The sequence below is a fragment of the Impatiens glandulifera genome, chromosome 5 (genome assembly GCF_907164915.1).
Source record: "Impatiens glandulifera chromosome 5, dImpGla2.1, whole genome shotgun sequence".
NCBI classification, from domain to species: domain Eukaryota; kingdom Viridiplantae; phylum Streptophyta; class Magnoliopsida; order Ericales; family Balsaminaceae; genus Impatiens; species Impatiens glandulifera.
The window spans coordinates 4,975,116-5,000,971 of NC_061866.1; the positions used below are offsets into that span (position 1 = coordinate 4,975,116).

At 31.8% G+C, this 25,856-nt stretch overlaps 3 protein-coding genes, 1 long non-coding RNA gene and 1 other non-coding gene across 5 annotated transcripts; 1 reads left to right on the forward strand and 4 right to left on the reverse strand.

The window, feature by feature from the left end:
- Window positions 1-278: 278 nt before the first annotated feature.
- Window positions 279-2,200, reverse strand: LOC124938896 (two-component response regulator ARR10-like). Its single transcript, XM_047479417.1, has 7 exons — window positions 2,104-2,200; window positions 1,644-1,790; window positions 1,264-1,560; window positions 1,099-1,175; window positions 700-1,027; window positions 392-600; window positions 279-308 (listed from the first exon to the last, which is right to left on the reverse strand). Exons 1-7 carry the CDS (start codon window positions 2,198-2,200, stop codon window positions 279-281), a joined length of 1,185 nt encoding a protein of 394 aa, XP_047335373.1.
- Window positions 2,201-8,948: 6,748 nt separating this feature from the next.
- LOC124939928 (7-deoxyloganetic acid glucosyl transferase-like) lies at window positions 8,949-10,590 on the reverse strand. Its single transcript, XM_047480392.1, has one exon. It carries the CDS (start codon window positions 10,554-10,556, stop codon window positions 9,090-9,092), a length of 1,467 nt encoding a protein of 488 aa, XP_047336348.1. The 5' UTR covers window positions 10,557-10,590; the 3' UTR covers window positions 8,949-9,089.
- Window positions 10,591-15,183: 4,593 nt separating this feature from the next.
- Window positions 15,184-15,255, reverse strand: TRNAC-GCA. Its single transcript has one exon. It is a non-coding gene; the product is annotated as a tRNA-Cys (tRNA).
- Window positions 15,256-18,106: 2,851 nt separating this feature from the next.
- Window positions 18,107-19,680, forward strand: LOC124939929. Its single transcript, XR_007099426.1, has 3 exons — window positions 18,107-18,448; window positions 18,543-18,655; window positions 18,944-19,680. It is a non-coding gene; the product is annotated as an uncharacterized LOC124939929 (long non-coding RNA).
- A 2,742-nt stretch (window positions 19,681-22,422) lies between these two features.
- On the reverse strand, window positions 22,423-23,781 carry LOC124938897 (two-component response regulator ARR10-like). The gene is made up of 5 exons (XM_047479418.1): window positions 23,664-23,781; window positions 23,205-23,351; window positions 22,825-23,121; window positions 22,662-22,738; window positions 22,423-22,458 (listed from the first exon to the last, which is right to left on the reverse strand). The coding sequence occupies exons 1-5, from the start codon at window positions 23,779-23,781 to the stop codon at window positions 22,423-22,425; spliced, it is 675 nt and encodes a 224-aa protein (XP_047335374.1).
- Between the last annotated feature and the right edge of the window lie 2,075 nt (window positions 23,782-25,856).

A 25,856-nucleotide genomic window follows, 5' to 3' on the forward strand; every position in this document is an offset into this window, starting at 1 on the left:
TTCTTTTCTTATTTTCAAACTTTGGTAACATTACTTCTTTAACCAATTTAAAAAGAATATTTTTGGAAGAAGATTCAAAATGATACAGAGAATTAGTTATTCATAATAAATACAACTAGTTATGAATTTATAACACCATCAAAACAGTTCTTCTAAACCTCCAATATCCAAATAACAAAAATAAATACAATTTTATCTTTAATCTTTCTCTAACAGATAATAAACCTAACATGATTAAGAGCAATGACATAATATCTTCATTCCATCTTCATTCCTTCTCAAAAAGTTAGATAGTCTGGTTCGCTTAACTGAAAATAAACATAAATTCACAACTTTATATGATTTTTAATATAAATTATTCTGTAGTATAAAATTTAAAATGATTACTTACCTCTTTCATCATTAAACTAATAAGATCCTCATCGAAAGAGTTATCATCGATGTTCTTTTCCAGCTCTTCTTCTATGTGCCTCATATAACCATTATTGGTCCATTGATTTTCATCATAAATACGACTTTCCATATGTAATGGATTCTCAACAATTGTTGACAAATCCTTTTGCGAGGGATTGAATTTAATCCCATTGTCTTCATTTTGACCTATAAATTTGAAAAGAGATTAGATATTTTTCTATAACTTAGTTTGTTATTTCTCTACATTATAATTTTTATAATAATTAAAAGAAATAAATAAGTTACCTAAATTTGATATAGGCAGAGACATTGCTACAATTGAGTTTTGGTCATTGGTTGGAGGCAATTGAAAAGGAATATCAGCAACACCAAAAGATTTTGGAGGAGGTAGATATGGTTGAAGTCCAATAAAATGATTATTGGTCGGACCGGTACAAAATACTGTATTATTTGGAACGGAATGAACGTTTGTCATGTTGAATCTATTCCACATACAAGTACTAGGTGTCATAACAGAAGTAGATGCCATAGGTTTTTGAATATTTGTAGATGTGGGAGATGCCATGGTCCTCGTGGTTGGAATCTTTCCTTTCTTTAATCCATTTTTGTAATTCTGTTCATAATGCAAGAACAAACTAAATGTTTAAAATATGAATTTTTTATAACATTGTTTAAATTAGTTACCTGTAAATGACTAGCAATGTGGCCGCGATTAAGTTGAGGTTCATTCATCATTTCCAATATTTTATTCGGAACCGCTTCTACAAAATTTCAAAAATAACGATTACAAATTTGATCTGTAACATGTAATATATATATATATATATAGGTGATGGAATAATTTATTACTTGAACCGAGTTTATCAACAACATCAGAAAATTTGTCTTGTAAAGGTTTCGACCATGAGACCCTAGGTTTCTTTGGAGCACACTCTTTTTCTTCAATTTTGTTTTCCCTTTCTCTTATCATGGGAGTTTTAGGATTCATGAAAGTCGTCGATCTAGGAGGATCGAACAATTTCTTCCTGAGAACATGTTGCCAAATGTTTCTAAGAACCTCTATACGAACAGGCTTTACAAGGTAGTCTCGAGCTCCATTTATCACACCTTTTAATACCATATCTTTGTTGTCGTTTTCAGATATAACTATAAGAAAAAAATAATAATATCAATTTTGACATGATCTAGCATACATGAAGAAAAAACAGATCAAAAATTTAGTGGCGCACCTATGATCGGAATGCCAATTTCAAGTGTTATGATCTTCAAGAACTCAAAATCAACCATATGTTTGGTTTGAGTAATGAGAATGTCAAATTCATCTTTATTCTTCCTCAATAGTTCAAGAGCTTTAGTTGCTTCCATTGTTGCAGTAACTACAATTCCAAAATAAAAACATTAATTATAATAATTAAATTAATATAGAAAATAATTTAACATATATAAGTGTTTTGTTTTATCTAATAATAATTTTGTTTGAGTTTAACATGTTGGCCGATATAGAAAACTAATTGTTTTGTTCTATTTATCATAATTTTAAAAGAGATCTTTTTTTAAAAAAAAAAAATTGATAATTGTGGTGGGAAAAACAAGACTTTATATGTTTTCACAATAATCAATATTGAAAGATTGCTAACTATGATAAGATAAATTGTTGAATAACATTGATACATTGAAATAACAAAATACCTTTATATTTGCATGTATGAAGATCCGTACACAGTAGTTTCAAGCAATCAACATTGTCATCTACGGCGAGAACTCTTAAACCTTCGGGAAACTTCATAACGTTAGTGATTGTTGACATAATTGTATTTAAGTAGAATTGTATTCGTCTTGAAAATAGATTCTTAATTGAATTGTATATATATAGTGTAGATGAAATTCAAATTAAGGAAGTCGTGTAACTAATTTAGGAAGTTTACATGTAGATATATTCCTTTTTTTAGTTTAGATATTTCCTAAACTCATATCATTCTTTTTTTTTAACTTAGATATTTTCTAAACTCATCTACCATAATTATTATTATTATGGAAGATATGAGTTTAGAAAATACCTAAACTAAAAAAGGAATATGTCTACATGCAAACTTCCTAAATTAGTTACGCGACTTCTTTAATTTGAATTTCATCTACACTATATATACAATTCAATTAAGAATCTATTTTCAAGACGAACACAATTCTACCTTAAACATAAAAAACTCAAATTTAAATTTTGAAAATTCAAAAATCGGGTTTTCTGTTCTTGGGCTAATCTTCAAGAACAACTGCCAAGAAAACTTCCCAACATGTTTCTAATGATGTTGGACAACTATTTGGATAATTTTTTATCCATCCCGATCATGTTTGATTAAAATAAAAAATTTCAAAATAAATTAAAATTTTGAGTTCTTGAATTGGTCAAAATGAACTGCCAGTGTTCATTTTTAGTACCAAAAACCCGATTTTTGACTACAAACTTTTTTTGAACAAATCGATCATCACTCAGGTCGATTGATTCCTTGTGATGATGTTCTAAATGTTCCTAGGAGTTTTATGAAGCTACATAGACCCTTGGATCGAAGAATCTAAGCCTCCATCAAAATTATAAAACTTGAAATTTTAATATTTCTTGAGGACTAAGAGGTACGACTAGGACCAAGAGGTCCGACCGATGACCCAGGATCGAGAGGTCCGACTGATGATTTTTATTTCCGACCGAGAAAGCTAACATAGGATCGAGGAATCTCGCACCCGACCGAGAATTCCCAAACTTGGGACTAACCGATGGTTTTTACACCCCGATTGAGAATTCTAGCCAAGAACGAGAATCCTTAGCACCTAGACCTAGGCTTTTTAGCTAGGACCGATAGGTCCGACCGAGGATCATAAGCCCTGACCGAGAGGCTATTGACCTAGGATGGAGGGTCCTTACCCCTCGACCGATAAAAACGAACCCAAGACCTAGGACATCGGTTCTAAGGTCTGTTAGGTTCCCATTTTCCTAACCCAAAATTATTTTTATAATTTTGAAACCCAAACCATTTTCTAAAAATCCCGAAAAATTAAAAAAATGATTTCAAAATATTTTTGGGATATTTTCACACAATATTTAGACAAAGGACGATTTAGGATTTATGTTTAAAGCCTAATGACTTTAAAAACTAATGTTCTTCAGGTCTTTTTCTCCATAATCAACGTCATCTGTAACTGGTATGAGCATTTAAATAATTGTTGTTATAAGTCTTTAAATACGCACAAACCTACGCATGTCTATGACCAAAAGAATAATCGGTTAAATAAAAAGTTATACAACCAATTTTCAAATTTTCAAAAGTCAAATTTATATGTAGAGACCGTTTTTAAACTGGGTCAAGAAAATGAAGTGCGAAAGCTCTTTCTCGAGTATCAACAAACTTGTACTAAAATGAAACTTTAATTAAAAATATGGATGAACACATAAGCCTTTTTTATTGATTTTAGGTTAAGGGGAGGACTCGGTCCTAAGGCAAAAAACTCGGTCGGGCTCCAAGGTCCTAGGCTAAAACCATCAGTCGCGGGCTCGGTCATTCCTCAAGAAAATTGGCCGCGGTTCTTAGTCCTGGCTGAAGAAAATCGATCGCGGTCCTCGATCCTGGCTGAAGAACACTGATCGCGGTCCTCGGTCCTGGCTCAAGAACACTAGTCCTGTTAGTAAATCATCGGTCTTGCTCCATGGTTCTGGAAAACTTTTACCGGTCTTGAACCACGGTCCTGTGTCTGTTTTCTCGGTCATAGGCTAAAACCTTATAACTGAATTTTCTTATATTAGCCCAAAATTTTAGAAGTCCATAACTTTTAATTGGGATCATAAAATCATGATTTGTAAACTACTGTAAGCTCATATGTTCACGAAGAACAAAATTTCTAACATAAGTCACAATTTTGAAGCCCTTACAAGGATCAATTTTAAAACACCATTTATAAGTCAAATCTTGGGATCTTTTAAATTAGGTCATTTTAATATCCGATTTGTATTTCATTAACTTTGAAATGATGAATATAGTTGATCTAAACAAAAACAAAATATCATAACATAATTAGAATAGTTTTTGAAAATTGAATCAAAATCCAAAAAATTACAAACACTCAATTTGATCAAACATGATCAAAGTGATGAAATAGTTGCTTGGAATTCATCCTAACATGTTAACAAACACGTATAACAACTAATTGGATCAAAAAAATCTGCATTAAAAGCAAGAATACAGTAATTTCCAAAATCTAATTTTCAAGCTTTATTTTTAAAATTTTAATTTGATCAAACATGATCAAAAACGTGATTATAGTTGCTTAGAAATCATTCAAACGTGTTAACAAACATGTATAGAAACTAATTGAACTAGTTTTCAAGTTATATTTTTTGAAATTTTTTATATTTGTGGATTTGATCCGATTTTTTTCAAAATAAAGCTTATATATGATATATAAAATGATTCTAAATAAAGAAATTTCGGTATCAATGTTAAGAACAAGATCAAACCGATCAAACATAAGAAATCTAAAAAAAATTCAAATTTTAAATCACAAATCATGATACAAATGATTTTAAAGCATACCAACAACTAGAGAACAGTCCTAAGAGATGTTTTATGCTTTTTCGAAGCTTGGATCGCGATTGGGATCATCGGAGACAGTTTTTACAGAAACTATTCTTCGCCGGAATTTGGATCCGTCAATTGAAGTTGTAAGAGACTGTGATTATTTGATGTATTGGTAGTGGAGGGGTGAGGGAGTATTTATACTACCCTAAGGTCGGTCGTGGATAATTCGGGATGAATTTGACCTCCGACAATCTTATCCCTAATTTTATCCCCGCAACTGGTAGCCTTATCCAGGGCAGGATACGGCTTCTAAATAAAGCGTTATTGTAGGTGCTGACGAGAGGAGCACGTGGCCAAAAAATCAAGGAATTTGATCGCCTATGGAGGAAGCTAGAGTTTCTGAAAGATCGCACATAGGCGAGGTTGCGTTTCCAGCGAGCTCTACGTCCTAACAAAGAAGACGAAGGAAACAACGTCGTTTTGGGTGACGGAAGTTCCGTTTGGTTCCGTCCGCGGTCAGCCCGATTGACTAATTGGGTTAGTCTATCACGTTAGTTGATCGAGTGCGGACGCGTGCACACTTGATCCGTTATAGCAGGAGTCTGGCACGTTTTGGACTGTATTTGGGCGCTCATCTGATGGTCCAGAATCCTGGTGCAAAGATTCAATAAAATTTCAGCTACAAATGATTATTCAATTTTATTTTTATTTAAAATGTTTTTAAAAATCAATTTTTAATCCCTTTTAAATCCATTTTTCACCAAAAATTTCACAAAAAATATTTTTAGAATCATAATAACAATTATGAATATATTTTATTTTATTAGTATTTTTGGGAATTATGGGTATTTTATTTAATTGCTTTAAGTCATAAATTAAACATAATTCTTGATTAAATCACAATTAAATATTTTTAACCTCTTCTTTGGTCTAATTTGTGTAAATAAATACAATATTTTATCCTCAAATTATTTTTGGAATTTTAGAAACTTTCCTTAATTAGGGTTTAATTATCACAATAATTAACCATGAATTAGGTTTTAATTCCTTCTTCAAGTTATTTTAAATATAAAAATCCAAAATATTATTTTAATATTATTAAAATTAATTATATTATTTACAGAAGTCAAATATTCGATGATCGTACCAAGTTGGAAACAACACATTTCTTCCTACAAGAGATGGCCCTACTATGGTGGAAGAGGCGTGAAACAGATATTGAACGAGACATGTTGCGAATGGAGACGTGGGAGGATTTCAATACCGATTTCAAGCGCCAATTCTTCCTAGAGAATGCTGATTTTGAGGCACGGAAGAGGTTAAGTCAACTTGTGCACAACAGGACCATCAAGGAATATGTGAAGGAGTTCCAAGATTTGATTCGCAAGTTACCTAGTCTAACATAATAGGAGGCCATGTTCGCGTTTGTTAATGGCCTAAAGACTTGGGCACGGTTAGAGTTGCAAAGGGCCGAGGTGAAGAACGTCTCCGAGGCAATGGCGGTTGTGAAGAGGCTGATCGAGCTTAGGGTGTTTCTGGATAGGCCGAAGCTCATCCGAGGTGATGAGGAGAATGGTGGTGAAGATTGCCCACATGACAAAGAGAAATGTGGGGGAGACCGTCCACCCGAGAAGGGGCATGCACAACAACTCGGAGAGGCAAACCTACTAATCGAGTAAGTCAAGAGTTTATCATATTTGAGGTGCTCATAATCACATAAAGTTTATGTGCCCATTCAAGGGGAGAAAGTTTGTAGCAGTTAAAGGAACCGAGTCCTTCGAGGAAGAGGAGGGGACTCTAGTAGGATCCTTAAGACTACTCAATGATTTGAAAACTAGTGTTGCAGAGCCGATCAAGGAAACAAAGAGGGGTTCGATGTTCGTGGATGCTTTGATCGGGGGAAGGTGCATCAGGGCACTATTGAATACATGAGCAACTCACAACTTCATGCTTGAAGGAGTAGCCAAGGCGTCGGGTCTTCGCATCAACCTAATGAGAGGGACGATCATGTCCTTTAATGTAGCCAAGTCGGTGGTCGGGGAGGCTAAGAAAGTGACACACTAAGATTGAAGACTGGAATGGGATAATCTTGTTTATCTTAGTCCCTATGGAAGACTTACGATGTAGACATGTAGTGTTGGAACTACAATGGTTCGATCATGTATGCGCTTGTATAATGTCTTTTCTAATTTCTTAATCATTTTGGATCACAAGAAGACTAGTGTGATACCAACAAGAAGAGAATTAGAGAGAATGGGCGTATTCTCGATGATGCGATTTAGCCGAGGTCACAAACATGGTAAATGGACGTTTTCCACTTTTTCTAGAAGGGATGATATGGACGATTCCAAGGGAAAATGGGAAGTACTCAAGGGAGTCCAAAGAGCATGCAGGAAGGCCTTCGAGGGGCTCAAGGCTAAAGGCGCCAAAAAACCATCAAATATGGCCACAAGTAACGTTGGTCGAAGTCAGTCTACCTTCACTCTCGCCAAATCCTTAGAAAATGAAGTAGACCGTGCTCGAACATCTTTGGATGAAGCAACCAAGAAGATGAAGAAAAGAGCAGATCTGGAGAGGTAGATGCGTGTAGTTGAGGAAGGGGACAAAGGAAAGGGGAAATTACCTCGCAACTATTGAAGTCTTTGTGATCGGTGCTCAAGGGGCAAGCCCCTTGAGCACCGATACGAGGGATCGTGGAAATTCGAGAGACGTGTGGGAAACGTCTCATATCGGTTGGAGTTGACCACAATAAATTCATCTGAGCATCGGTCTAAGGTCGAGACGAGAATGGCCACGACTTAGGTGGGGGAGAATGTCACGGCCCAATCAAATGGGGTGACTAAAACCCAAAAGATGAGAAGTCCTTCATGCATATATCCTAGAATGTTCTAGAATGCTCTAGATATTGCTAGGTTTTGGTATGTTTTTCTCTTTTTTGGAACTCTTTAGAATTCTCTAGGAGTTCCTAGTTTAGGTAAGGTCATGGAACTCTCTAGAATTTTTAGAAATTTCTAAACTATATAGATAAGAGAACTCTCTAAAATTCTCTAGAAGTTCTCAAGAGTATGTAATTAGTAGAATTCTCTAGTGTCTCTGGGAATTCTTGGGTCTAGGTTAGGTAATAGAAGTGTTTAGAAATCTCTAGATTGAGAAGGATCTAGAAAGATCTATCCACTTGTATATAAACAAATCTTGATCATAAACTAAGCATCTCATAATTTTGTACCTCACACTTGTAAAGTATTAAACAAAAGACAAGTTATTCTCCTAATTCTTTTTCCCTCAAAGTGAGCATAATTTAAGAGACTCACTAGCTAGTATTGTGAAACACTTAGGCCTTGTTCTCTTTGGGTTATTTGAAAAAAACTCAAACAAAATCAATTTTCCAATCAATCATTTCTCAACAATCACATCACTCATTTCATTAACCAAAATACTAAAATACCCTATATTTTAAATTATTGTTTTTTATTTGATATATATATATATACCCTTTAAGTCATTTTACCAAAAATAATCATCATTTTCTTAAAATCATCACCAATCATTATTATTTTCTCCCTCTAAATTTTAAAAAAAAAACAAAAATGAATAAATTAAAACTACCCACTAAAATTTAATCCAATACTCGTTAATTATAGCCGAGCCAATATAGTGAAAAAATAATCAATCCAATCATTTTATATTTAATGTAGAAAGTGACCATGATGTTATATATATATATTATTATTATTATTTTCCTTTTCAGCAAGAACCAACCAAATGTAAATATATATATATATATATATGTACTTGTGAATAATCAGATCCAGGATTGGATATGTATTACTTATTTAATTTTAAAAAATTAAATTTTAAATAAAAGAATATTATAATAATTGACAAAAACTAAAAACTAAATAACCTACATTTTCATTTTCGTAGATAAATTTTTTATTTGTTTATTACAAATCCACAACAAAATAAAAATAAAAATAAATAAAAGCCCTCCATATAGAAATTATTTCTTGCAACTTATATACATGAAACATCAAAAGTAGCCAAAAGAAAGTAATCATCAAAGATAATCCAACCAAAAGAAAGATCATCAAAGATAGCAGAAAGACATAGCTAATTATGGTTAATAGTCATTGCTTTTATATCTTGAATCAATCGATTAAGATCACGCGACGAGGACCCATCTTCTTCAATGGATTGTCTAGCTAGACGAGCCATCTGATCTGAACACCGATTAAACTTATCCGACATGATTTCCCGAACCATCTTCTCAACCTGAAATCGATCCCTAGTATCCTTCATATCCAAACCCAATTTCCAAACCTCACCCACAAACCTGCTGTTCAATTGCTGATCCACAAAGTATGGCCAACAAAGCATCGGTTTCCCTTCGTATATACTCTCTAGAGTTGAATTCCAACCACTATGTGTCAAGAACCCACCAACTGAAGGGTGACTTAGAACCTCCTCTTGTGGCGCCCATCCCACTATGTATCCCCTGCTACTCTTCTCCTCTCTCAACCATCCCCCGCCTCCGCCGCCGGTAATCGCGTCATCTCTGATGACCCATAAGAACCTGTGTCCGCTATTCACCAATCCTTGACGGAATTCGGTCATTTGCTCAATTGTAAGGACTACTATACTACCGAAGCTAACATAGATGACTGATTTCTCCGGTTGGGCGTTTAGCCAGGACAGGCAGCTTCTATCTTCTTCATCACGGAAGTTGGAAGATCTCGACGATGTTTCCGTCGATAATTTGTAGTTCAGATGGGCGTGGAGAGGTCCGATTGTGTAGAGATTTGGACATAGAGTGCGTATGTGAGACAGAAGTGGGCCTTCAAGTTCTTCGAAGCTGTTGAGTATTAATCCATCTGCTCGAGGGGAAAGATTAATCTCACTCAAGTATAATCTCAGATTTGGATCTGTTAAGTCACCGGCACGGCAGAAACTTGGTAGATCTCGACGCCGGAGGAATCCTTCCATCCCGGGAACACTTTTAATCGGAACATCCAAATCATCATCATCAAAGGGTAATTCGCCGGCTTCGAATAATTTTGGGAGACAAAACACCAGCCAAAGGAAACAAGGACTAATGGTTCTAGTACAAATTATGGGTATACCCAATTCCCTCGCTACTTCGATTGTAAATCCCAATATCCCATCTCCTATCACACAATTCACAGGCGGTCGGACGTGTTCATAATCATCGGTGCTTTTCCTCCGAAGCATTTCCTTGAATAACGGTTTGGTTGTGTTCTCCAAGGAATCGAAGATCTCCATGAAAGTATCGGCGGTTCGAGGATGGTCTTCCGGCAGGCCATCGGAGATGGTGTCAAGGTAGAAACCTGGGTACCGACTGAAATGGGAATGGATCTTGCTGTTGCGACGGTTGATGTGGTCGGTGACGAGGAAGGTAACATGAAGACCGCCGATACAGAGGAGTTCGGCGAGTTTCAGGAGAGAGTTCACTGGTCCTTGTAGAGGGAGAGGGAAGATTAGGACATGAGGAGGAGGAGGAGAGAGACGACTTTCTTTTTGCTCCATTTCTGTATCTGTCTCTTCCTCAATTGCCTTCATTGTATTTATTGATTAATACAAGAGTTTCTCTTCTATTATCCTATTATCAAATATAGATTTAGTTGTAATTTGTTAAGTACTTAGTTATTTTGTTGAAATTTGTTTCAAGATTTGTGAATTAGTTTTAATCTTCTAACTGTATTCAAGTTTTATTAGTTTAATTAACAATGGAAATAATAACTATTTTATAATACATTTTTAATATAGTAACTAAAGGAAAATTATTAACTTACATATGTTAAGGCTTTTATTACCCTTTATATCAAAGATGTAAACAATCTTAATTTATTGAAAAAATAACAAACTCATTAGTTTCAATCAAAAAAAAAAACAAGTGGTTTGTAATTCTATTTAGTTATTTTTTATTTAGTTTCTTAGAAGAAAAATGATTGGGAGAGGGAATTTGAGGGAGAGAATAGGGGAATGAATGATGTGGCGCAATTTGATTAGTAAAAAAAATAACAAAATTTCTCCTTATTCTCTATCTCCTCACCCTTTATCATTTTTCCAACCAGTAATGTAGTAAGAGCATCTCCAACGCATGACCTGTGCCCGCATGGGACAGCGTGGAAAAGGGCAGGTCATTGGTTTTTTTCATTTTTTGCATTGGAGATAGAAGCAAAAAGAGGGCAGTGCCCTCTATGCCGGTCATGCCCTCCTCTGACTTTTTCATCATTATATAATATAATATATTATATAATATAGGAATATTAGTTATATATTTAATTATAATATTTTTTCATACTATTTTTAAGTAACAATATAATAACATTAAATAAATATATATTCTAAAGTTTTACTATAAGATAGGAATATTAATTATATATTAAATTATAATAATATTAATTATATATTTAATTATAAAAATATTATAATATTTTATTATACTATAAAAATATTAATTATATATTCTTAAATTTTCCTATAATATAGGAATATATGTTATATATTCTCAAATTTATTCGTTTTTAATATTATTTAATTAAATTAATATATTTTTTATTAATTATATTAACACGTGAGTTTAAAATCTCAAATTTTCCTATAATATAGCTATAATATATATAATATAGGAATATTAGTTATAATATTTCTATATTATAAATTAATATTATAAATTAGTTATTTATTTAAAATATTATAAATAAAATTTATTATTTAGATAAGAGGGCGGGCAGAAGCATTGGAGTGTTTTGGACAACTATAATGTGTGCCCCCTTTCTGCTGATGTGGAATATTGATTTCACAAAATAAGAGGGCAGAGGTCTTGTGCGCTGCTGATGCTCTAACACATCATTCCCTCCCCCATTTATTCCCTCAAATTCTCTCTCCCTATAACTCATCTTCTTAGAATAGTTAGTATTATTTTGATAATTTGTTTATCCTCGATAAAAAAAAAATCACATATATATATAAAATCAATATGTAAAAGGGCTCGTACAACAAAATCTTTTTTACTCTCGATATTAAAAGACCAACGAAATACTTAAAAACGATTTGTAAGGGACCAATTTATATAACATAACTTTTGTATCCTATAATATAGAATCACTAGCTTAAATTCCAAGTTGTTGGAGCATGTCTTTTCTATTAGTACCTCAATATAGAATCCCTACCTTAAACTCCATATTTTTGGATCATGTCTATCTTTTTTATTTACGTTTATTTTTTCTTAGTTATGAATCTTCTTGTGAAGAACCCTTTTCAAAAAGACTCATTTATTTTTTTAAGACTAAAAGAATACAAAATAATTTGTAAAAGAGCCCAACCGGTCGAACCAATGACCTCTTAATTTGTAACTCACAACTTCTTGTTTCATCTTGTTTCATCTGATTGTGCCTATCCAAGTTATAACCGTTGACATTTTTTAAATGCCCTACCATTAAGTGATGGACCCTCGTGAAAGTTGTAGTACAACAAATTTTTCATCCATCTAATCCTTTATTTTGTTATAGATGTCGCTACTTATAAATTTTGTTTAGCGACGAACTTGTTAGAATTTTAAAATAATTCATAAATTTCATTAATGAATATAAACGAGAATTTAGATAATAAAAATAAATTAAATTTACACAAAATTTAAACTTGAATTAATGTAAAATTTGATTCAAATAATTAAATTATTATAATTAACTTTTTAATTGTTTAATTAACAAACAATGATTAGAGAAAAAAAATAATAAATTGAATTAATTCAATGTTGTTAACTGTAATCTTCATTAGAATATTTGCTACCAATTTATTAGCCATTAGAAAAATAATGTCAAAGTGTTTTTCGTAATGAAGAGGAAATGCAAAGTGCGATGAAGATAATCAATGACAACTGTTGGATCAATGATTAATGGTTGATTTTATTTTTATAACAATTTATTATTTCAATAATATAAATAGTTCTTCTAACTAATTGTCACATTATATCAAAAATCAATATATTATCTTATTATTTCTTACTCTATAATTCTAAAGGTTTTTTTCTTATCATTGTGAATGTTCTTCAAGTTCTTGACTTGACTATCTATGTAGAAACCCGGTGATTGGATTCAGGTATCTTTGTTATTTTTTATGTGTCGTGATTCCAGTGTAGAATCACTACTATATTTGTTGGGAGACAACCATCTGCAATAAGCTTCATCACAAATGGGAGACGATAGAACTGTTTTAAGGAAAATGTGTTTAAAACATGCCCCAAATCAATATTGTATACGAGTGATTTTATTATATTGTAATTAATTAATTTTTTTGTAACATATTATATATATTTTCTATAATTTTTAAGATAAAAATATTAACATTTTCAAAATTTTCATCCCATCTAATTCTCAATCTTTTATCCTACTTATGAATCTTTTGGTGATAACCTTTTTAAAAAAAAAAGACCAAGATTTAAATTTTTTTAAAAATCAGCCCAATACTATTTTTTTTTGTAAAATGGACCAACTAGTTATTTGGGAGTACTTAGAATTCTATAAGAGGTTTATAGCTCAACGATAAAAGTTGTACAACATAATTTTTTTTACCCATCTGATATAAAATCCCTATATTAAACTCTAAATTATTGGAGAATGTCTTCCTTTTGTACCTTCCAATCTTCAAATCACTAGTATAAACTCCAAGTTTTGGAGCATTTCTACCTTATTTTCTTTCTCCAACAAAAAATACTTAGAACAATTTTTTATAAGTGCCCAACAAAGATGAATGCCCAACAAAGATGAATGCATCTTTTTTCGACCAAACACTAAAAGTACTTTGTTATTATTTTAAAAGAAATGTATCAAACACATGCCCCAAATTAATATTGTAATCTAGTGATTTCGTTTTTGGTACAATATTGTATTTAATTAATTTGTTGTAACATCATTTTATATAAATTTTCTATAATTTTGAATACAATAATACTTATATTTTGAAAATTTTCATCCAGCCCAATTTTCTATCTTTTCTCCTAATTATAAATCTTTTTGTGATGAACTTTTTAAAAAAGAGACCAAGATTTAAGTTTTTTTTAAAGATCAACTGAATATTATTCTTTTGTAGAAGGGCCCTACTAGTTATTTGTGAGTACTTCTATAAGAGATTCATAGTCAATAAAACATTTGGTTGTGTATTAAGAGGTCACACGCCATTAGTAAAAGGGCACAAGTTGTACAACATAATTTTTTTTACCCTCTTATACAAAATCCTTATATCAATCTCCAAATTGTTGGATAATGTCTTCTTTTTGTCCCTTAGAATCTTTAGTTTAAATTCCATGTTTTGAGAGCATTTCTATCTTCTTTTCTTTCTCCAACAAAGAATACTAAAAACAATTTTTTTTATAAGGCCCGACCATGATTAATGCATCTTTTTTCTTATTTACAAATCTTTTTGTGACGAACTCTTTTCAAAAAGACCAAAAAGACCAATATTTTTTTTAAAATCAATAAAAATATTTTGTTACTGTTTTAAAGGAAAATGTTTCTAACCTATACCACAAATCAATATTATATTTTGGTAATTCCGTTCTTTGTACATTGTATTTAATTAATATTTTGTAACATAATTTTATATATATTTTCTGTAATTTTGAAAACAAGAATACTAACATTTTCAAAATTTTCATCCATCCAATTCTCTGTCTTTTCTCCTACTTATAAATCTTTTTGTGATGAACCTTTTCTAAAGAAGATCCAAGATTTAAGAGTTTTTTAAAGATCGGCCGAATACTATTTTTTTAAAATGATTCCAATTAGTTATTTGTGAGTACTTCAAATTCTATGAGAGGTTTATAGTTCAATGATAATATATTTGATTGTAAATTAAGAGGTCACGAGCAAGTTGTACAACATTATTTTTTTTACCCTCCAATACAAAATCCCTATATTTAACTTCAAATTATTAGAGAATGTCTTGTTTTTTTTTTTTTTTTTATCTTAGAATCCCTAGTTTAAACTCCAAGTTTTTGAAGTATTTCTACTTTCTTTTCTTTCTCCAACCAAGAATACTAAAAACAATTTTTTATAAGGGCTCGACCAAGATGAATGCATCTTTTTTCTTATTTGTGAAACTTCTTATGACGAACTCTTTTCAAAAAGAGCAAAACTTAATTCTTCTTTTATTAAATGCTAATAAAATATTAAGTCTGTTTAAAAGGGCCCAACCGGGTTCAAACCGGTGACCTCTTGATCTGCAGTCAAATGCTCTACCACTGAGCTATGGACCCTTATGAAGTTTAAAATACTCATAAATTCATGAAATTTGAAGAGCCAACAACTTTTTCATCAATATAATTCTTTCTTAAGTTAGATGTAGCTATTTATGAATATTTTTGTTATGAAATCTTTCCAAATTATTCATCCATCCGATTGGGAGTCAACCGAGTTATAACTGTTGACATGGTGTAAATACTCTACCACTAATCATACGATTTTTTATGGACAAAGGTGAATAGTGCCTCTTGTTCGGTGAGACTGGGTAACTCTAGCATCAACTCTTGGAACTCTCTCACATACTCCTTTATGGATTGGGAGTGTGTAAGTTGGCTTAAACGCTTTCGAGCTTCGAAATCCGCGTTTTCGGGGAAGAATTGACGTTTGAACTCGGTCTTGAAATCCACCCATATTTCCATTCGTAACGTACCTCGTTCAATGTCAGTTTCACGTCTCCTCCACCACAACAATGCCATATCTATCAAGAAAAAGGCGCCGTTTACAACTTGATGCGATCGTCAAGTATGTTGGATGCCTTAAAATATCTCTCCATATTCCATAGAAGTCGTCCACTTCTCTTGCGCTCCTTGAGCCTTTGAATGAAGTTGGTTTGGGAACATCAATTCGTTGAGGTGCCGCACCTCAAAGTTCCCCTCCTCCATTCCACCCAATCCGCCCCTCCAAGCCTTCGATCCTACCCCTTATTTCCCTTTGGAAGGCATCGATCATGCCTTGGACTTCTCCACGGATTGCTTCAAATACCTCATTCCGGATATCATCAACATTCACTCGAACCATCCCAAACACTTCGTCTCGAATGCTATGCTTCGAGTTGTTGATGATTCACATGATTTCGTTCTCCAGCTTTTCACCTTCCTCATCGAGTACTTTCACTCTATCGGCCACCGTGCTAAAAACTTCGAGAGCTTCTTGGTGCTCGCTCATGCCTTCCTCAAGTCGGGTCACCCGAGCTTCCATGGCGCACTTCTCTCGACGGACTTGCCCCTCCTAGGCACTTTGTCCGCTAGTTCGACGATCGGAACCTTCGTGACGTTGACACTCGAATCCATCTCTTGCAACTTGAGTGCGGAAGCACAACCTTGCTCTGATACCACTTGTCACGGGCTAAAAGTAGATCCGTGTGGCACTAAGTTAGATCGAAGAGATTCTAACTTAGTAAGCATTTTTTAACAAGAAAACTCAACGCAAGATTACTTAGAGAGAGAAACAAATCTTTGAGAATAAGAATTGTATTCAACTACTTTAGAAGGTGTGACTACATGTATTTAAAGGAGATTGTGTAAATTACAAGTAAAACATTAAATGCATTAATGATGGATAGGTGGGTGGTGGTTAAGGAGAAAACATTAAATGCATTAATGATGGGTAGGTGGAGTGTGGATAAGACTTTAAGATTGAGTGTGGTTTTGGTTAAGTCTTGTTTGGTTCCACTCTTCTCCCTTCTTGGATTTGGGCCATGACTTGCTGGACCTTTACTCCTCTTGATTGGGCCCTCCCACAAATGAGCCGTGATAGTGATAATAGGGCCCCAATTTTTAAATATTATTAATTATATATTATATTATTAACTTTTTAATTTTTTATTTCCGTATTATAATATATTAATTATTTATATCTCATTTTATATTATTAAAATTAAAAAAATTATTAAAAAAAAGTTATTTATTATTTTAAGGGTCCCAAAATTTAAATTTGCGTTGGCACCAAATTCTCTTAACCTCTATCAGTTGTTGTGTTTTATTAGTTCTCATGTTCTAAATCTAATACTTCAAATTAGATACTCCAAATGATTTTATTAAATTCCAAAATATAAAAAATGATTTAAAATACTTGTATTGATAATTTTCCAAATTATCTCTAATTTAGGATCAGTTTGAAATAATTCCTATATTTTATCAAATTTTATTAGTAGTCTTTAATTTGAGCTCTATCACTCATATTTTTCATACACGATTCTAATGATTTTCTTGACCATCCTATATACTAATATTAATTCTTTTAAATGGTATGAAGTTTTAATAATTTATTTTCCCTCTCGCTACAAGTATATCTTGCCTTATTTAAACATAGTCTACTATGAATCTTTTAAATCATAGGCTAGAGAATTAAATTTCAACCTCTTATAAGCATCTCTATGTTTTAAATTATCATTTTTTTTAAAATTATTATGTCACAAACAGAGCCGGCCCCGATGTTTGGGATGCCCCGATGTTTGGGATGACCCAACCTAAAAAAACGTGATTTTTGATTTCTAAAAAGAAAGGATAATTTTTTTTTTTATAAAGTTTGAACTAATGACAAAATGATAATTATATATTCTCTTCCCAAATCATTAGACAATTTAAAAATTATAAAAATTTATTCTTTATTTTATTTAATGTACTGGTGAATACCTAAAACAAAATGCGGTAAAAGTCAGAATTTGTTTTCCTATCATTATTATCTATCTATCTATTAATTTTAATATTTTTTCTTTTGTATGTCCTATATTTTACTTTTCTTAATTTTTTTTAACAATATAATAGATTAATCATTGAAATTAAATATATATTCATTTTATCTCAAAGTTTAAATTTATTTATATTTTAAGTTAATTAAATATAAGTTTATTACTAATATCAAATAAATTATATAAAATTAATACTAGATTAAATAAAATAAATAATATAATAAATTATTTATAATTTGTATTTCAAAATTAATGTATTCATAATTTTGTAGGTTAAAAATCAAACAAGTGATTAATATTTTGGATTCAGTTTCTTCTGATACTCAGGAGGCGGCCGAGGAACAAAAGTTGTAGTTGTCGTGAAGAATCAATCAAAATATAAAGAGAGTATGGATTTTGGAAAGCGAAATCGAAGAGAGACTATTGATTTCGGGTTTTATTTTTGAAGTGACGATTGATTGGATTGGGTTTGACAACTCGCAAAGATCGGTTGAATACGACTCTTACCATCCTACCTTGAACGATGAACGAATTTCCTCAAGTAAATCACCACTCTATATGTGATTCAGCTGTAAGTTCATTGCTCTCAAATTCCTATTTATCCTCTTATGTCCCTTATAATTTGTGTTTTATGATACTCTTAACTTTAATTGTTGTTATATAGTATTAGGAATGAAGGTTCGACTAACATCGGTTGCATCTTCCTCACGAGCTTCTTCTTCTCCATCCTCTGATCGGTTACTTCTATACTCTTTCTTTTGTTCATTACCTCTGTTTCTCCATCCCTTAGCTCAACCACATATTCCTAAGTTGCTTCTTTTCATTCTTCAGCTTTTACTCTCACTAGTTCTTGAGAAGTAACACCTAAAGAAGCATAATTATTGTGCAAATTTGAGATGATCGATTCATCATACAAATTGACACCCTATTTCCCTCTCAACTCAGTAAATTGTAAAGAATATTGGTTTCCCTGCACAATGATCCTGGAGTGTGTTATATTATGTCTAAATGTGCTAAGCATATGCCTTATATTTGATTGGAAATTCATTTCTTGGTAGAAATTTCCTAGCACCTTGGTTTTCATATTCTGGGTATTCATATTCTTATTGTTCTTATTATATATTTTTTCATGGAGATGGGGATCATGAATATGATTCTCCAAATTTATTTCTTTTGTAGTTGACATGATTCTTTCTTTGTATTGGGCTAAAAGCCTAAAACTAAACAACAAGGTGGCTGTGAGTCTGATGTAAACCAATATGATTCAGGTATTGGATTCAAATTCTTCAAGAAAATTCCAATATTTTTTTGTTCAAACATCAACAATAGTCAGATTAATAAGCTCCATGGATACACTTCAAACCCCTCAATGGTATTGAGATACATATGGCTTAGTGAAATTCTTATTTATGGCAGAGGCTATCAGGCCAAAAGTAATATTCATTGTGATGTCATTTCAAAAGCTTACAATATGCTTTGGGATGATGTATGTTATTTACTCATAACTGATAATTCATTAAAAAAATTCTTTCTCTTAATGTTCATTACGAGGTTCGGTTATTATTTCTTTCCAGTTTGATATATCTTAGGATAAATTTATACGCATAACTGATGAGAAGCATGAAAAGATTGTAAAGGAATTCTATTACAGTAGTGACATTTTACAGAGCGGATTATGAGGGATTTTATTGTATTAACTACGAGGAGTATAAGGTGAGATTCTTCATTTTAACTTGTACATCTTGCATTTTTTTGAACTTTCTTCTTACATTTTCTTTGTTAATTTTAGAGGTTTTACAATTTTTTTTTGTTAAATTAATACAACATGATGGATGAGTTGTTCAATCAATTAGTAATTTTAAAATACGCCCTGTGCACCTTAAGCCACGTGTTTCACGAAAATATGACAATTACTTTTTTTCTCTTTCAAAGTACCAGGAGAAATTGGAAGAGACTCTAGAGAATTAGAGTTAGAGTTTGTGCAGCCACCTTATCGTTTAAATGAAGTGTGATTATGAAGATTTTTAGAAAAGAACTATTGCTATACTTTATATACTTTATGTTCAAATGAAACTCCTTTATTGAGAGCTTTGATATAAAGAAGAATTTATAATGAGATCGTTATTTTAACTTTTGTAAGTACAAAACTGTATCAAAAGTGGCTTCTATTTCTCAAACATTAGCGGATTGGGGTATCATAGTTCCCCAATAACAACAATCAGACCATTTATGTTTGGTCTGATGCTTTACTTGTGGTATAGTCACTTCCTTTGTCTCTTTTGGTCAAGTTGCATTTAATTTCGTCCTCTCGATTTCTATCACATTTTTGTTAATTAACATTTTTGATGTTTGGATTATTGTTTATTTCACAAATAACTTTTCAACTTTAACTACTTTTCACTCCTTTCAACATCAAATATAAACGGTTATATTTCTACACTCTTGCAGGACGAGCAATCCAGTTTAGAAGCCGTCGTTATTTCAGGTTGACCCGCTTCACTATATAGGAAAGATATAATGATATTAATGCTTAAATTTATGATTTCACCTAGTTAGTATTTTTTCTGTATTGGGGTCTTGAACATTATTTATTTTGTGCCAAATAATCTAAATCTAGGTTTTAACCTTTTATTCTTTTATTTATTTATTTGAAACTTAATTGCGGGGATGTCGTTAGAAATAAAATTTTATTTTTTTGAGAACATGTTATTTTAACCATTTATTTTCTCGATCTGTAGGATATATTGCGATTTCATGCTGTCTACTGGCCAACAATGTTAATGTCAGATGGATTAAGCCTCCCAATGGATTAAGCCTCCCAAAAGAGTGCTTGGCCATGGATTTTTGACCAAGATGAGTTATTGACAAAGGTGAGTAGTTTTTTCCATTCTTAAATATTGTTATTCTTTATTACAGATTGGGTTCAACAATGATAAAATGACATAAATATAGGAAATCATTAGAGGGGAATTCGATTGAACCAAATGAGTTGGTGAGTAGATTTGGTTCAGAGTTGGTACTTCTTCTTTAGGAGTGGGAGTTTGGAAATGAAGGGGATCATCGTCAATGCTCATCTCATCTCGTCAATTTATCATCTTTAAAATATTTTTAGTATTTTAGAATACAAATTAGTTTAATTAATTTTTAAATCATTAAAACATTATTAAAAAAATTAATATCTAATTAATATTTTTTTATTTGACTATGATACGATTATATAAAATAATATTTTTGAGAATATTCATGTTTTTTTTGGTTATTATTTAAATTGTAAATAATGACTAAAAAATGATCTTTTAAATATTATTTTTATTATTGTTTAGTTATAAAAGAAAATACAAAAATAAAAATTCAGAATAAATTGTTAAAATAAATGTTAAAAAAATTAAAAAAATATATAAATCAAAATTGTTGAAAATTAAATATATTTTTGGCGACGCTTAAATTAATGTTACAGGCGTCTAATATTAAACGTCAATATAATTTGGAGACGCTTTTAAGGGTTGATAGAAGTTTTTTAAACGTCGCCCGAAGTCTAGTGGAAGTTTCGTAATAGAGATTGTCTTTTAGACGGGCTTGGATACAATGCTGACGCTTTTCTTATGTGTAAAGAAAAAATTAAGTGACAACTCTTGACCGACAAGTTTGAAGATCTAAAAATACGTGTAATCTAATTTTAAGGTTTGCATTTTTACACCCTTAATATTTTGCTTGAAAAACTATTTAACGACTAATTATGAGCCTAAACTTTTCAAAAAGACCCGATCGATTTATTTATTTCAAAATTCAAGTTATATTTTATTTATTTCTTTAGAAAACACGGTGCAAGATATAATTATATGGTTTCTTTTCTTATTTTCAAACTTTGGTAACATTACTTCTTTAACCAATTTAAAAAGAATATTTTTGGAAGAAGATTCAAAATGATACAGAGAATTAGTTATTCATAAGAAATACAACTAGTTATGAATTTATAACACCATCAAAACAGTTCTTCTAAACCTCCAATATCCAAATAACAAAAATAAATACAATTTTATCTTTAATCTTTCTCTAACATTGGATAATAAACCTAACATGATTAAGAGCAATGACATAATATCTTCATTCCATCTTCATTCCTTCTCAAAAAGTTAGATAGTCTGGTTCGCTTAACTGAAAATAAACATAAATTCACAACTTTATATGATTTTTAATATAAATTATTCTGTAGTATAAAATTTAAAATGATTACTTACCTCTTTCATCATTAAGCTAATAAGATCCTCATCGAAAGAGTTATCATCGATGTTTTTTTCCAGCTCTTCTTCTATGTACCTCATATGACCATTTTTGGTCCATTGAGTTTCATCATAAATACGACTTTCCATATGTAATGGATTCTCAACAATTGTTGACAAATCCGTTTGCGAGGGGTTGAATTTAATCCCATTGTCTTCATTTTGACCTATAAATTTGAAAAGAGATTAGATATTTTTCTATAACTTAGTTTGTTATTTCTCTACATTATAATTTTTATAATAATTAAAATAAATAAATAAATAAGTTACCTAAATTGGATATAGGCATAGACATTGCTACAATTGAGTTTTGGTCATTGGTTGGAGGCGGTTGAAAAGGAATATCAGCAACAGCAAAAGATTTTGGAGGAGGTAGATATGGTTGAAGTTCAATAAAATGATTACTGGTCGGACCGGTACAAAATAATGTATTATTTGGAACGGAATGAACGTTTGTCATGTTGAATCTATCCCACATACAAGTACTAGGTGTCATAACAGAAGTAGATGTCATAGGTTTTTGAATATTTGTAGATGTGGGAGATGCCATGGTCCTCGTGGTTGGAATCTTTCCTTTCTTTAATCCATTTTTGTAATTCTGTTCATAATGCAAGAACAAACTAAATGTTTAAAATATGAATTTTTTTATAACATTGTTTAAATTAGTTACCTGTAAATGACTAGCAATGTGGCCGCGATTAAGTTGAGGTTCATTCATCATTTCCAATATTTTATTCGGAACCGCTTCTACAAAATTTCAAAAATAACGATTACAAATTTGATCTGTAACATGTAATATATATATATATGTAGGTGATGGAATAATTTATTACTTGAACCGAGTTTATCAACAACATCAGAAAATTTGTCTTGTAAAGGTTTCGACCAGGAGACCCTAGGTTTCTTTGGAGCACACTCTTTTTCTTCAATTTTGTTTTCCCTTTCTCTTATCATGGGAGTTTTAGGATTCATGAAAGTCGTCGATCTAGGAGGATCGACCAATTTCTTCCTGAGAACATGTTGCCAAATGTTTCTAAGAACCTCTATACGAACAGGCTTTACAAGGTAGTCTCGAGCTCCATTTATCACACCTTTTAATACCATATATTTGTTGTCGTTTTCAGATATAACTATAAGAAAAAAATAATAATATCAATTTTGACATGATCTAGCATACATGAAGAAAAAACAGATAAAAAATTTAGTGGCGCACCTATGACCGGAATGCCAATTTCAAGTGTTATGATCTTCAAGAACTCAAAATCAACCATATGTTTGGTTTGAGTAATGAGAATGTCAAATTCATCTTTATTCTTCCTCAATAGTTCAATAGCTTTAGTTGCTTCCATTGTTGCAGTAACTACAATTCCAAAATAAAAACATTAATTATAATAATTAAATTAATATAGAAAATAATTTAACATATATAAGTGTTTTGTTTTATCTAATCATAATTTTGTTTGAGTTTAACATGTTGGCCGATATAGAAAACTAATTGTTTTGTTCTATTTATCATAATTTTAAAAGAGATCTTTTTTTTAAAAAAAAAATTGATAATTGTGGTGGGGAAAACAAGACTTTATATGTTTTCACAATAATCAATATTGAAAGATTGCTAACTATGATAAGATAAATTGTTGAATAACATTGATACATTGAAATAACAAAATACCTTTATATTTGCATGTATGAAGATCCGTACAAAGTAGTTTCAAACAATCAACATTGTCATCTACGGCGAGAACTCTTAAACCTTCGGGAAACTTGATATCGTTAGTGATTGTTGACATAATTGTATTTAAGTAGAATTGTGTTTGTCTTGAAAATAGATTCTTAATTGAATTGTATATATATAGTGCAGATGAAATTCAAATTAAAGAAGTCGTGTAACTAATTTAGGAAGTTTACAGGTAGATATATTCCTTTTTTTAGTTTAGATATTTCCTAAACTCATATCATTCTTTTTTTTAGTTTAGATATTTTCTAAACTCATCTTCCATAATTATTATTATTAGGGAAGATATGAGTTTAGGAAATACCTAAACTAAAAAAGGAATATATCTACATGCAAACTTCCTAAATTAGTTACACGACTTCTTTAATTTGAATTTCATCTACACTATATATACAATTCAATTAAGAATCTATTTTCAAGACGAACACAATTCTACCTTAAATATAAAAAACTCAAATTTAAATTTTGAAAATTCAAAAATCGGGTTTTATGTTCTAGGGCTAATCTTCAAGAACTGCCAAGAAAACTTCCCAACATGTTTCTAATGATGTTGGACAACTATTTGGATAATTTTTGATCCATCCCGATCATGTTTGATTAAAATCAAAAATTTCAAAATAAATTAAAATTTTGAGTTTTGAATTGGTCAAAATGAACTGCCAGTGTTCATTTTTAGTACCAAAAACCCGATTTTTTACTACAAACTTTTTTTGAACAAATCGATCATCACTCAGGTCGTTTGATTCCTTGTGATGATGTTCTAAATGTTCCTAGGAGTTTTATGAAGCTACATAGATCCTTGGATCGAAGAATCTAAGCCTCCATCAAAATTATAAAACTTGAAATTTTAATATTTCTTGAGGACTAAGAGGTACGACTAGGACCAAGAGGTCCGACCGATGACCCAGGATCGAGAGGTCCAACTGATGATTTTTATTTCCGACCGAGAAAGCTAACATAGGATCGAGGAATCTCGCACCCGACCGAGAATTCCCAAACTTGGGACAAACCGATGGTTTTTACACCCCGATTGAGAATTCTAGCTAAGACCGAGAATCCTTAGCACCTAGACCTAGGCTTTTTAGCTAGGACCGATAGGTCCGACCGAGGATCATAAGCCCTGACCGAGAGGCTATTGACCTAGGATGGAGGGTCCTTACCCCTCGACCGATAAAAACGAACCCAAGACCTAGGACATCGGTTCTAAGGTCTGTTAGGTTCCCATTTTCCTAACCCAAAATTATTTTTATAATTTTGAAACCCAAACCATTTTCTAAAAATCCCGAATAATTAAAAAATGATTTCAAAATATTTTTGGGATATTTTCACACAAAATATTTAGACAAAGGCCGATTTAGGATTTATGTTTAAAGCCTAATGACTTTAAAAACTAATGTTCTTCAGGTCTTTTTCTCCATAATCAACGTCATCCGTAACTGATATGAGCATTTAAATAATTGTTGTTATAAGTCTTTAAATACGCACAAACCTACGCATGTCTATGACCAAAAGAATAATCGGTTAAATAAAAAGTTATACAACCAATTTTCAAATTTTCAAAAGTTAAATTTATATGTAGAGACCGTTTTTAAACTGGGTCAAGAAAATGAAGTGCGAAAGCTCTTTCCCGAGTATCAACAAACTTGTACTAAAACGAAACTCTAGTTAAAAATATGGATGAACACATAAGCCTTTTTTTATTGATTTTAGGTTAAGGGGAGGACTCGGTCCTAAGGCAAAAAACTCAATCGGGCTCCAAGGTCCTAGGCTAAAACCATCGGTCGCGGGCTCGGTCATTCCTCAAGAAAACTGGTCGCGGTCCTTAGTCCTGGCTGAAGAACATCGATCGCGGTCCTCGGTCCTGGCTGAAGAACACTGATCGCGGTCCTCGGTCCTGGCTCAAGGACACTAGTCCTGTTAGTAAATCATCGGTCTTGCTCCATGGTTCTGGAAAACTTTTACCGGTCTTGAACCACGGTCCTAGGCTAAAACCTTATAACTGAATTTTCTTATATTGGTCCAAAATTTTAGAAGTCCATAAGTTTTGATTGGGATCATGAAATCATGATTTATAAACTACTGTAAGCTCATATGTTCATGAAGAACAAAAGCTCTAACATAAGTCACAAT

Coding starts and splice junctions, on each gene's coding strand:
- LOC124938896 (XM_047479417.1), bottom strand. CDS start 2,200: ATGAAGTTTCCCGAAGGTTTAAGAGTTCTCGCCGTAGATGACAATGTT. Junction 1,176..1,263: donor TGTTGATAAACTCGGTTCAA/GTAATAAATTAT, acceptor GAAATTTTGTAG/AAGCGGTTCCGAATAAAATA. Junction 601..699: donor TCTGCCTATATCAAATTTAG/GTAACTTATTTA, acceptor TCAAATTTATAG/GTCAAAATGAAGACAATGGG.
- LOC124939928 (XM_047480392.1), bottom strand. CDS start 10,556: ATGAAGGCAATTGAGGAAGAGACAGATACAGAAATGGAGCAAAAAGAA.
- LOC124938897 (XM_047479418.1), bottom strand. CDS start 23,781: ATGTCAACAATCACTAACGATATCAAGTTTCCCGAAGGTTTAAGAGTT. Junction 22,739..22,824: donor TGTTGATAAACTCGGTTCAA/GTAATAAATTAT, acceptor GAAATTTTGTAG/AAGCGGTTCCGAATAAAATA. Junction 22,459..22,661: donor ACATTGCTAGTCATTTACAG/GTAACTAATTTA, acceptor TATGTGGGATAG/ATTCAACATGACAAACGTTC.